Here is a 12244-nt window from a genome sequence, read left to right as displayed (position 1 = left end):
GTTCCACACAGCAATGAAGACCCTGCACAGCCAAAACTAAATAAGTAAGTAAAGAAATAATCTTTTTTAAAGAGGGTTGAAATAGCTTAGATGAAAAAGTGACATTACAGGTAAATACAAATGGAAAAAAGACAATTGTCCCAAGTGATGACCCTGAGCCTAAATGATTCCTATCTGTAAAGAAGGAAAAAGACAGTCTCAAGAGTAACACATAAAGCTGTTTTTAATAGAGAAAAGCCCATCATGCAATAAGACAGCTTTGTCTTAGCAAAAACAGTTATGGAACCTAAAATTCCTACATTTTAAATTTGTCTTTTCCTTGCCTGTAAACTCTTTGCCAACAGTTTTGATATCTCAAATGATGCAGTTCTCTGTAATTTTACAAGCTCTTGCCTTTCTGTCATATTAACTTATTAAATGTTTTAGAGAGAGAACTAGGAATGGTCTTGTCCAAGGTCATGCCCTGAGCCAGAGCAGCGCTCTGATCTCAAGAGTTCTTGACTGTGCTCTCTCTGTGCCATATCAAGGGTCAAAAGCTGCAGTGCTTAAAGGAGTTAGACAGATAGCGTAAATGAACAAACAGACCAGGCAAAGAGATATTTTTCACTTCTCCAGAGCAGTTTCTCTTTTCAGCGTACAGTACTCTTGGGCTGAATTCCATGTTCCCTCCTTTGACTGAGAGATGGGCATAGAGAAATAAATCTCTACTCCGAGTAAAGCATTAGTGCCATCATGATGATAAATTGAGTGGTGGCGCCTCTCACAGAGTGGAGGGTGCAGGCCTGTCTGAGGCGATCAGTCCCCACTCAGCTCCAGCTGACTCTTGCCATGGGGAATCTGGGTGACCCAGTGTTTTATATTCACTGCTTCTTCAAGAGAAACCAAAATCTGGACTGAAAGCGACATCTCTCAATTCAAAAACATTGGCTCATTTTTAAAAACATTATATATCCCAAATAAAGTACATCTGTGGACCAGATGTCACCTCATACTACACATGTATGATCTCTGTTTTCTATTGTATTGCATTTCTATTTTTCCTATATTCCACCTTTATAAGGAAATGCAAAAAAGAAACAAAAATTCTACTTGTGTACTGTTAGATGGCCTTTTTCCTCTTGATCCTGACCTGAAAGCCATCCTGAAGATGTGACTCCACCCAGCCAGTGTAAGCTTCCTACCTCTCCAAATAGCTCGTAGTCTTTTCTGCCTACTCCTACAGCTGCCGGCTCTCAGAGCTGAAATCCGAGAAGATGGAAGAAATAAGAAAAGAATCATAGAGTTAGGGTAGTTCTGTCTATATATTTCTATGGCAACCACTTGGCAAATATAGTTATTGTGGTAAAACTGGTTATTTCATTGGGAGACAAATAACCACTAATGGGACTCTGTGATCTGCTATGCTGTGCTAAATGCTAGAGGATAGAACATATATAGATAGATCAACTCTTGGAACAGGCACTCCAGGCTTTTGAAATGAGTGCTCAATTATTCGACAGACCTGCCCCTTGTTTGTTAATCAGGGTGGGCCTTTACCATCAGATGCTGTGGAAAAATGAAACTGCAGCTGACCTTTTAAATCCTGTTCTTCCAGCCATTTTTACTGTTTGGGTGGTACCTCCTTCTTTTTAATAATAGGTGTTATGATCTGAAAACCGTCTCTATATCACTCACCACAACCTTGCCTGCAAAGCAAATTTTACTATCCACATTCTAGAGGTCCAAGAGAAGAGGCTTTGTGAGGTCAAGTAACTTAGATAGCAGAGGATATAAGTATAGACCATGAGTTTGAACCTAAGCCTTTTCCCGAGGCCCATGTTTCAGCTGCTGTTTTAAAATATAGATTTTATTATTATTCAGGTTTGACGAAGCCTGCACTGCGTGCATGCGCATACTCAATCGCTTTAGTTGGTCTTTGTAACTCTGTTGTAGCTGGCCAGTTTCCTCTGCTTGTGGGATTCTCCAGGCAAGAACCCTGGAGTGGATTGCCATGACCTCCTCCAGGGGATCTTCCCATCCCAGGGATCAAACCCACATCTCTTATGTCTCCTGCAGGCAGGTTCCTTACCACTAGTGCCACCTGGAAAGCCCTGGAAGCCCGCAGATCAGGAGACAATTACCTTTAAAAGGATAACTTGTTATTCCCGGTTCTCAGAAAGCCAGGGCTGGCCACACCATGCAGGGCCACCCAGGAAGTGCTAGGGTTGCCCCAAGTTGTCCGGCTCCTGACTCTGGGGTGATTACAGCAGGAACATAGTGGCCCATAGAGGGCTTGGTGAGGAGGTGGGCTCTGGATCTGTTACTTTGCATATGAAAGACAGTGCTCACGGGCCAGTGAGTCCTTCACTATCCCTGGGAATTGGCTAACCATGGAAGGAACAGTCTCCAGGGTTACCAGGGCCCCAGATCCCAAAGCATCATAAATACAGAAAATAAAAAGATATGATTACAATGACCACATTTCCTTTACTTAGACCCAAAAGTCCAAAGCATCTTTTCACTCTGATTTTCTTATATTCTGTAACGATTCAGTCACTAAGTTTGGTGGCTCAGACAGTAAAGCAACTGCCTGCAATGTGGGAGAACTGGGTTCGATCCCTGGGTCAGGAAGATCAACTGGAGAAGGAAATGGCAACCCACTCCAATACTCTTGCCTAGAAAATCCCATGGACGGAGGAGCCTGGTAGGCTACAGTCCATGGGGTTGCAAAGCAACATGACTAAGCAACTTCACTTTCTTTCAAGTTTGTTTTATTTCCTTCAAAATGTATCTTGTTCATCCATTCGAGATGCCAGGCATTATTGCAGTCACTGAAGAATGGGAAATTACAAGGCTTTTGATTTAAAAGAGCTCTCTCTTTGTCTGAGAGATAGACATATAAACTAATAATTGAGAAGAACTTGATTAACTTGATAAATGCTACAATAGAGCAAAGACAGGGAATATTCGTGCCTTGTATTCCCAACATCAGCCTCTGAATCCTGTCTGTGTTTCCTACCCGTTGTGCCTACCCTGCTAGGTTAATTTTCCTTGTCATTATTTTGCTCCACAAATCAAAATAATTTCCTACAGCCTATAATTCAGTAAAACTATAGTCACTTATCTGACTTTAAAGAACCACTGGCAGTCCACACCCTCCTCATGTACCCGTATTTTCACCACTTCATTTATTCTCTAATTTAATATACAGTTACTCTCTGACCATGAGTGCCCCACACAGACAGATACAAATATAAAGGGTGGTAAGTGTTCCCAAGAAGTACATGGTATTCTGTGAGCATGTGGCCCATTATGGTTCATACGTCCCACATTTATTCAGTGGATATTTATTGAGCATCTATAATGCCAGTCTCGAGACTAGACCAATCTTCTGCTGTCTATACCAGATTTGTCTTTCCATCTTCATATCTCTGCTCATCACAGCCTAGTTTCTGGCATCCCTTGCCTGCAGCCCTTTACTCCTCCAAACTGCTTGTCCTTTACTTCTTTCCTTTTGCTACTATGCATTATATGTGTTTCTTTTTTCCACTCTATCCCAGAACCTAGTCATAGTACCTGGTGAGGTAGGCAGTTGGCAAATGCCATATAACTGCATTCATGCGTGTGGTTCACATGCTAGGCTCTGTGGTTCCTCTGAGAAGCTCATCTAAATCCCCTTTCTCTGACCTCCGAAAGCACTTCCCATAGAAATTAGCATCAAATCAAGTAATGACTTTAATTATCCATTATTGATGCCAGTGGGTTCATTGTGATGTTCCTACTAGATTGCAAACTCTTTAAGGCTCAGATTGTGCCTCATTACAGTAACCGAAAATTGGACCTTCAGGAAGTAAATATTCAAAACCTGAATGACTTTCTTTCCATTGAAATGACCACTTGCTTTGGTGTTATTTTAAAACATTTTTGCAGCTCAACACAAATAGAATTTAACATCTTATACCTAGAAGTTCAGGAGACAATGTGACATAGTGTTAAAGACCAGAGACTTTAAATAGAGAGACCTAGGTTTGAAACCTAAATCTGCCACTTATTCCCTATGACCCTAGGCAAGATACTTAATCTCTTCTAGTTTTTTTCACCTCCATGGTGGATAATAGTATCTTCTTCACAGAAGTGTTGTGAGGATAAATGAGATAATGTATGTAAAAATGCGTAGCTTAGTATTGGTATATAGTAAATGAGTCAGTAAATTTTAGGTGGTATCATTTATACTGCTGTTGGCATTGTGGTAAGCACAATCTGTGTCCTAGAAACCCTGTTTTAAAAGAATACTAGGATAGGGAAAGGGGGAGAGAAGCTTACTGAGGCTCAGAGCAGTAAAATGACTTGCACAAAGTCACACAACTAGTTTCTATCGGAGCCAGAACCCCAGACCCAGCCTCAGCAACTCCAGAACAAAGCTGCTTTCTCTTTACACAGTCCTGACTCTTCAGAGGCATGCTCAGAGAAACTATCTCCATGAGGCCACAGTAACTGGTCTGTTCGTAGTTTGAATGAAAATAAATAGGTCAGCATGGTTGTTTTGGAGACTCATGTAAACACTGAGAAAATACACAGATTAGGTTCAGGAACTCAAGCCGGGCGTTGGGTGTGTTTTAGCAGAGTCACAGCATGGGGAAGCACATCCCTTCCTGATACTTAGCACATATTATTTTGTTTAGAGCCACCAAGTGGATTAAGGAATAACTCCTAGGCATGGAATTTCAAATGAGAAGACCATTGTCCACAGAGCTCAGGCATTTCTGTCCTTGGAAAGCTCTGTCCCACTTTCCCACAGGATAACTCCTCTGTCAGGAGAGGTTCTCTTGACAGCTCTGGGGCAACTCTTTGGTGCTTTTTTAAGCTCAGACTCCCTCCTCACAGTCTCTTTCACTCAGCTTTTCCATTAGTAAGATGCAGAGAGTAATTCAAGGTCTGGCTTGCCCTGGGGTGATAGCATGGGGTAACAGGAGGAGGGGCAGATAATGTAACCCAGAGGTCAGTGTTTTTCATACCCGAGACCCCTCCCCAATCCCAAACACTTACCCTGAGTTATTTGAGTTATGGCTCCTTCTCACACCTCTGTCAAACCTCACTCTTAGATCTGACACTACCTACCTCTACCAGTTCAGCCTTGGGAGTTTCATTTCCTATTGTTCTTCTCTTTAAACGTCTTTGTTTTATAAATCCAAGAAGCCAGCAGTTGGTTAAACAAAGCTAGATTTCTGAAAGACTGAGACACTCTTGCTGAGTTAGCTTTTTAGCATTCTTGGCTCCTCTGTAGACAAGGAATTGAAAGAAACAGACGTTTTAATATATCTTCCTCTGGTTTAAACATAAACTAGAGAAGCTATAAAACTGACCCCTCTCTCTTGTGTTTCAGATAGACCACGTGGTGCAGGGCCACGCTGCCTTCCCTGAACTCCAAGCCAAGGCCGCAGCCAGGTAATGGCTCACTCTGTTCCCTACAGATTTCCCCGCCCAGCTGCGCTGGTGGCGCTGACTTTAGGCGGCTGCATGATTTTCAGATTCTGTGAGCAATGAAAATGCCTGGCAGTTCTTGGTTATAAGATAGTCATCTGGATGATTCAGAACATACATGTATTCATTTTCAAAACAGCCTACGATAACTCACAAAGAACCTAGACATCCCCATAAAATATTCTAGTGTCCATGGTTGAAATGCTCTGATGTAGAAAGGGTGCGTGGATTTTGGAGTCAGAACTTCTTGGATTCAAACACTTTTTCTGCTTCTTAGCTGTGTGACCTTGGGTAAGTTATTCGATCTCTCTAAGCCTGTCTTTTCATCTATGAAACAGGATAGCAACTGATAGGAGTGGTTTCTTGAATATATTGTTAAGGGAAGAAAGCAGAGTATAAAGGAGTTTTGCAGTATACTCTTTTTTATGTAGAAAGAAGGTGATATAAGAAAATACATGTGTATCTACTCATTTATGCAAAAGAAGTATAGGAAAGTTAAATCAGAAGCTAATGAAGTTATTAACTATAGCGGGGTGTGGGTAGGAATGCGACGGAAATACTGGGGAAATGGGGACAGGGTAGAAGCAGGGAACAGCACTTCTTTGAGTATGCCTTCTTATGTAGCTCTGACTCTTGGAATCATAATGATGCTTCATGTCCCTCTGAAAATAAGTAATAGATAGATGGATGGGGGATGGATGGATGGATGGATAGATAGATACTTGGATAGATGTGTGATGGGGGTGAAATGCAAACAGTAAAAAAAAAAAAGGAACCTATTATATTAATAATAACATGATCACACTAACAGGGATTTGAGAAAGAAAAAAACTAACTTAAGTAACTCTGAGAAAGAATATTTTGAGAGTATGCTGTATGGCTAAAGATAGAAACAACTACATAAATAATATACTGTTATTAACGAGTTTGTTTTTTATAGTATCAGTTAGCTATTCCAAAAATTCTTTATGTATATACTATAGTTAAGCAGAAAAATAGATTTTTTTTTTTTTTTGCAGATGATGGGAACCAGGTTTCCCATAGATAAAAAAAGGAGAAAGTTAGAATGAACAGTATGGTAATGGATGGAAATCAGAGGTATCAGTATCAACTTGTGGTTTTTTAGTTTATATATTGCTGGATCTAGGTAGAAATAAATATAGATACATATATTCATGTGTGAGTGAATGTGACATATTTATTTGTTCTCTAGTGATCTCTGCTAAGATGGCTTAGAAGTAATGACACCTTCATAGCAATGTGTACACCTAGCACTCATGATTGCCAAAGAGGAAAGTTGGGGAAGGATTAAATTAGGAGCTTGGGATTAGTAGATACAAACTACTATATATATATATATAAATATATATAATATATATTATATTATATATAAAATATAAATATATATATATATATTAAAAAAAAAAAACAAGGTGCTACTCTATAGCATAGGGAACTTCTTTCAATATCCTGTAATAAGCCATAATGGAAAGGAATATGTGTATATGTGTAAGTGAATCACTGTGCTATATGCATGAAACTAACACAACACTTTAAATCAACTGTATTTCAAGTAAATAAATAAAATTAGTGAGTGAGAGTCTGATACAAAGCAAGGTATTCAAACAGGGGCTCTGTAACAACCTAGAGGGGTGGGATGGGGAGAAAGATGGGAGGCAGGTTCAAAAGGAAAGAGATATAAGTATACCCATGGCTGATTCATGTTGAGGTTTGACAGAAAGCAACAAAAGCAATTATCCTTTAAAGCAATTATCCTTCAATAAAAAAATAAATAAATTTTTTTAAAAAGCAGGGTATTAACATAGCCCCATAGTATTTCACTGTAAGATACTTACTAAAATAAAAGATAAACAGTGAAGAAATCTTAACTTCACAGTGGAGAAATTTGGCAGGCAATACCTTACCCAAGTGATCAAGACTAACAATACTGGCAATAAGAAACATCAGCAACATGGACCTCATTTTATGATGCACTGAGAAGAATGCAGCATCCTTTTGTAATGTTTAACCAAAAATGCATCACCTCAGTTTAAACATGAGGAAACATTATGTAAACCCAAATTGAGGGACATCCTACAAAATTATTAGCAAACATGCCTCAAAGACTATGAAATTTAAGGAATTACTAGAGAACTGTCCCAGATTTGAAGAGACTAAGATGCTACTGCATCTGGAAACAATATATGATCGTGGGTTGGTTTTGATCTTAGCCAGAAAAAGGCCATTAGTGGGGAAAAACTGTCAACATTCAAATAAGCACAGAGATTAGTAATACTATAGTATTTGTGTTAATTTCTTAGATGATGAGTATAAGGGAAGTCTGCATACTGTTTTTGCAATTTTTCTGTAAATCTAAAATTATTTTGAAAAAAAGTTTGAAGAATAATTATCAAATTAATTTCATGATATTAATGCTAGTTGTTGGGCTTTTTAACAAAATAAGGTATTTTATAATATTATCAGAGAAGTTCCATTAGTGTAGCTAGTACCTGGCAAAAGGGAGAAAGTCTAAGGTGAAGGTTATTATCATAGATTCTGGAGTCAAATTGCCTGTCTCAGCTTCAGCCCTTAGGAGCTTGTCACCCTCACAACTTATTTAACCTCACTGTGCCTTCATGCTTCACTCTACAGGAAAATAACAGTAAGCACCTCATTAGGTTGTTGAGAAGATTAAATGAATTTGAATAGTGTCTGGGATACAATGACAATTGCTGACCTGTAATAGGTATTCAGTAAATGATAGAGATAGTGATAAAAGGTGTTGTAGTCAATTGTATTAGACATTTCCTTTCCACCAAGGGACGTGCAATCATGGCAAGGCACACCTGCACAGCGCAGAAGGAAGTGCATACTGACTGGAATATAAACACCGTGTTGTCAGGGTATAGAGGGAGTTTGACCCCGACCAAGAGTCTCAGAAGGGCTTCGTATGTTTTTCCCTTCTAGGAGTCTCTAGTACAAGGTCATTATCATTGTACCAGAGAGATCACACCACTTAACCAATAATTAGCACTTTAGTTGGCTTAGAGTTCACATAACCTAGAGGAGGGATGCCTAACCTCAGATCATCAGTGAACCACTAATTGTGTGCAGAGTTTTGTTGATTACATATTTATGTGTATATTTCTGGAAAGAGAGACCATAGCTTTTATCAGATTCTCGAGGAGTTCCAGCATTTATAAACCTCTAACCCACAGAAAAGAGTGCAAATACAGAATTCCAAGATCTGGGTTCAAATCCCAGCTCTCACATGCATTGTTGTGTGAACCTTAGTTTCCTTAACTGACATGGGATAGAGAGCCCGGTAGAGAGGAGAGAGCCAGCTGTGGGTAACTCCAAGAATTTGAGTGTTTGGAAAGATTTCATAAACTGTACAATGACAATGACAACCACCACTACCACAACTTCTACTGCTATTACAAATGATCATAAAAGAGGAGCATTTTTTTTTTTGGAGGGGATCGTTCTAGGGTTAAGCAGCAGTTGTCCATCATATATCACCTGCCTGCCTTCTCAGGGAGTAGCAAGAACACTGGACTGGGAATCAGAGGTCTTGGCTTCTTGTACCAATTCTGCCATAAATCTCTTGATGACTCAGTTTCCTCACCCATAAAATTACAATAATACCACCCTGCTTAACTCGTTTTCCAAGTATTATAAGGATGAAAATAGACCATGGGAACGCCAGTCTCTGAAGACCTGAAAGCTCAACACAAACCTAAGGGATAGTTTAGACTTTGTCATGAAATCCTCAAAATTTCCAGAACTTTCTTCTGTAGCTGAACCTCATGTAAGTAGTTTCTACTTGAAATAGGAAGAAAGAATTTATGGATTAGCATGCAAACTCAGAGAAAGTACAGCATAGGGTGGACCAGAAGCATTAATTTATAGAATTCACTCTTAAAGTCAGGCTCGGTTTAAATCCCACATCCCTTCACGTGCCAACTGACTTCATCCCCCTTTCCTCCTACCTCCCTGTATTTTTCCTTCTCTTTAGAGCTAAGTTGCCCCAAAGCATTGCCTGTACTCCTGGTCAGTTTCCTCACTCTACCCTTGCTTACTCGAGTTTGAATGCTGTCATCAGCCCCTGAAACACTTACTATTCCAGTTTTCAGCAAACTCAGGATGCCTTCCACTCCCTTTCCTTGAGCTTCCAGCTGCATGCAGCACCAGTGATCACTCCTCTCTTTCCAATACTCTCTTCCCTTGGTTGTCTAGAATGTCATCCTCACCTAGTTTTGCTTCTGTATGTCTGACTCTTTCTTAATCTCCTTGATCACTGACATCAGAGTTCATCACAGCTACATTCTTGGAGCTATTCTGTCTTTGTGGTTTTTTTCCATAACCCCATCTACATCCTTGGCTTCATTTAATTCTATATTTTATCTCCAGCTCATATATTTAGTAGGCATTCAGTGTTGATTCTCTTCCCTTCTAGTTTCCTTCTATTATCTTGCAAAGGAAAATGTGTCTCTCTTTATCAGATCTATAAATAGACTGTATCAGGACTATAGCACTCACTATACTTCAAATCTTAGAACCAAATAAGAATAGTTGTTATTATGTGAAGTTGGTTATTTGGAAGGGACAACAAATCCCTTGGAATGAAAAACTGTATGCCTCTTTTGATGTGACTTGGGGCTCTCTGAAAACACCAATGCAGGTCACCCCTATCTCAGAGCTTAGCATCAACAAATCCTATTTGAAACCATAGAGACAAATGTTGATAAACAGACTTAATACTTTATATTCTGTATTTACTGTACTCCTTGTAGAGTTCATCCTGAAGAGGACTGTTTTATGAGATTTTGAAGTGAGTAAACAGTAACTAGATGTACCCATGCATGTAAATGACAACCAAAGTCTCTTCCTGTGTGGGGCCCAATATCCAAATATTTTACTACTTTGCCAGAGATCACCTTCCATTAATTATAACTTCAGCTCTTTTCCTCTAGATTGCCTATTATTTTCTTACTTCTCTTAAAGACTCTTTACCAGTGTTTCAGAATGAGGTTATGATGATAGCAGGATTTGGTGGGAAGATAATAATCCACAAGTGCTGGATTCAAGGTTGGCAGCAGAGCCAAGGTTAAAATCTGGGTCTCTGACTGTCTGCTAAGTGTCTTATGAACATTTATGGTATAACAATGAACAAAGAAATAAAAAAGTCCCTGTTTTCATGGAAATTATGGTCATGCACATACACATACATACATACATATATATGTATGTATGTGCGTATCTGTAGAGAGAGAGAGCACATACTCCAGGAATTGGTCATCATTCTAAAGAAAAAAATAGAGATGAGTAAGGAGACATAGAATGAGAGGTGTTGAGGTGATGGATGGGAGCTATTTCAGGTGGGGAAGCCATCCTTCATTAGGTTGCACTCAGAGAGGACTCTAAATAAAGAGAGGGAACAAGCCATGATTATGCAAAGAAGATCCCCTGATGAAAGGAACAGCAAGTCCCATGGCCTGGAGGCAGAAGCCAGCTTGGCAAACTCAGTAGACATTTTAAAGGTCACTATGGCTGGACCAAAGTGGAAGAGAGTGGGGGACAGAAGAGAGCTGAAATTTAGCCAGGGGCCAAACCATGTGGGTCATTGTAGAAAGCTATGAGACCACTGGACTTTATTAAAGACTTTTGGTTAAAAGGATGACTTTGGGTGCTCTATAGACAATAAACTAGACCATTGGTGGGAAGAGGGGTCAGTGGAATCCAGGGATCCTGACCTCAGCAGGCTGATAATCTCCTGGAGGAGGAGGACTGGAGACAGAGAAGCCCAGCCCATTCTGAGCTACTTTTGCAGCTCTCTCTGCAGGCAGTGGTGTGAGTTTGTTCACTTCCAGCCTCTCAGAGGTGCAAGGTTCTGCTAATTCCCATCCTCTTGCCCAGTCTGTCTTTCTTTTATCCCACTTCCCCTGGAGTTTCTTGTTATTCCTTTGAGGACAATCAATTTTTCTTGATCTGATTTCTTCTTCAAATCTCTTTTGTTTCTGTGATTTCCATAATCCCACTGAGGATCACTTTTAAAATGTACTGGTCCCCCATATGCCAAATCTCAAGGTATATCTAAATCTTTCCATTAAAATCTGTATAAATTACCCCTGAAGAAAGAAAGACTGAGAACATTTTTTAAGAATTTGCAATGTGCCTAGCACTGTGCTTAGTGATAATTATATACATATATATATATATATATTTATGTTTAGATACATAATCTCATTTAATTCTCAATGAGCAAATGAGTATTACAGGGACTCCACTTGTAAACATTGTCCTCACTGTCCATTCTTGTGTTCCCTTGGTCTGTATGGATTCTTCAACCTTGGTCCCTCATTCCAACAACTGGGACCATCAGTCTATCAACAAGTATTTACTTAGGCTCCCCTGAGCTCTGGCAATCATAGAGCCAGGGTGATGATATTAACACCTTTTATCCCCTAGGGTGTGCCAGGATAATCGGTAAATTCTTAATGTCTCTTGCATGAGAAATGTTTTTTTAAATAGACATAAGCTGGATATTACAATGCCTTTCTTTGGCTTCTGTTCTTCAGGCAAGTATAAGAAAGTGCTCTTTAGGGTGCTAAGAAGACTGAGGGCTATGCTGACTTAGGAAATCAATTCTTTCTTTTCTGCCTCTCAGCAGATTCACTGCTGCCCAACGTGGTGCCTGGCACATGAGTGAAAGCAGGGGGGTGGATGTCACGAGATGATTATTCCTTTTCTCTGCCCTCTTCTGTGGGATGCATCCATACGC

General features: G+C 39.7%; 1 protein-coding gene across 7 annotated transcripts in view; it reads left to right on the top strand.

Moving 5' to 3' along the window:
• The window catches only part of FGGY (FGGY carbohydrate kinase domain containing), a 476938-nt gene that overhangs the window by 335957 nt on the left and 128737 nt on the right, over positions 1-12244 (top strand). For all 7 annotated transcript variants that reach the window (XM_065912007.1, XM_065912026.1, XM_065912035.1 and 4 more), the window contains one exon: positions 5363-5424. In XM_065912007.1, the coding sequence (XP_065768079.1) occupies positions 5363-5424 (62 nt within the window). The remainder of the gene's footprint in view (positions 1-5362; positions 5425-12244) is intronic.

Source organism: Muntiacus reevesi, chromosome 1, assembly GCF_963930625.1.
Source record: "Muntiacus reevesi chromosome 1, mMunRee1.1, whole genome shotgun sequence".
Lineage (NCBI taxonomy): Eukaryota > Metazoa > Chordata > Mammalia > Artiodactyla > Cervidae > Muntiacus > Muntiacus reevesi.
This window is presented reverse-complemented; position numbering and strand designations above follow the sequence as displayed.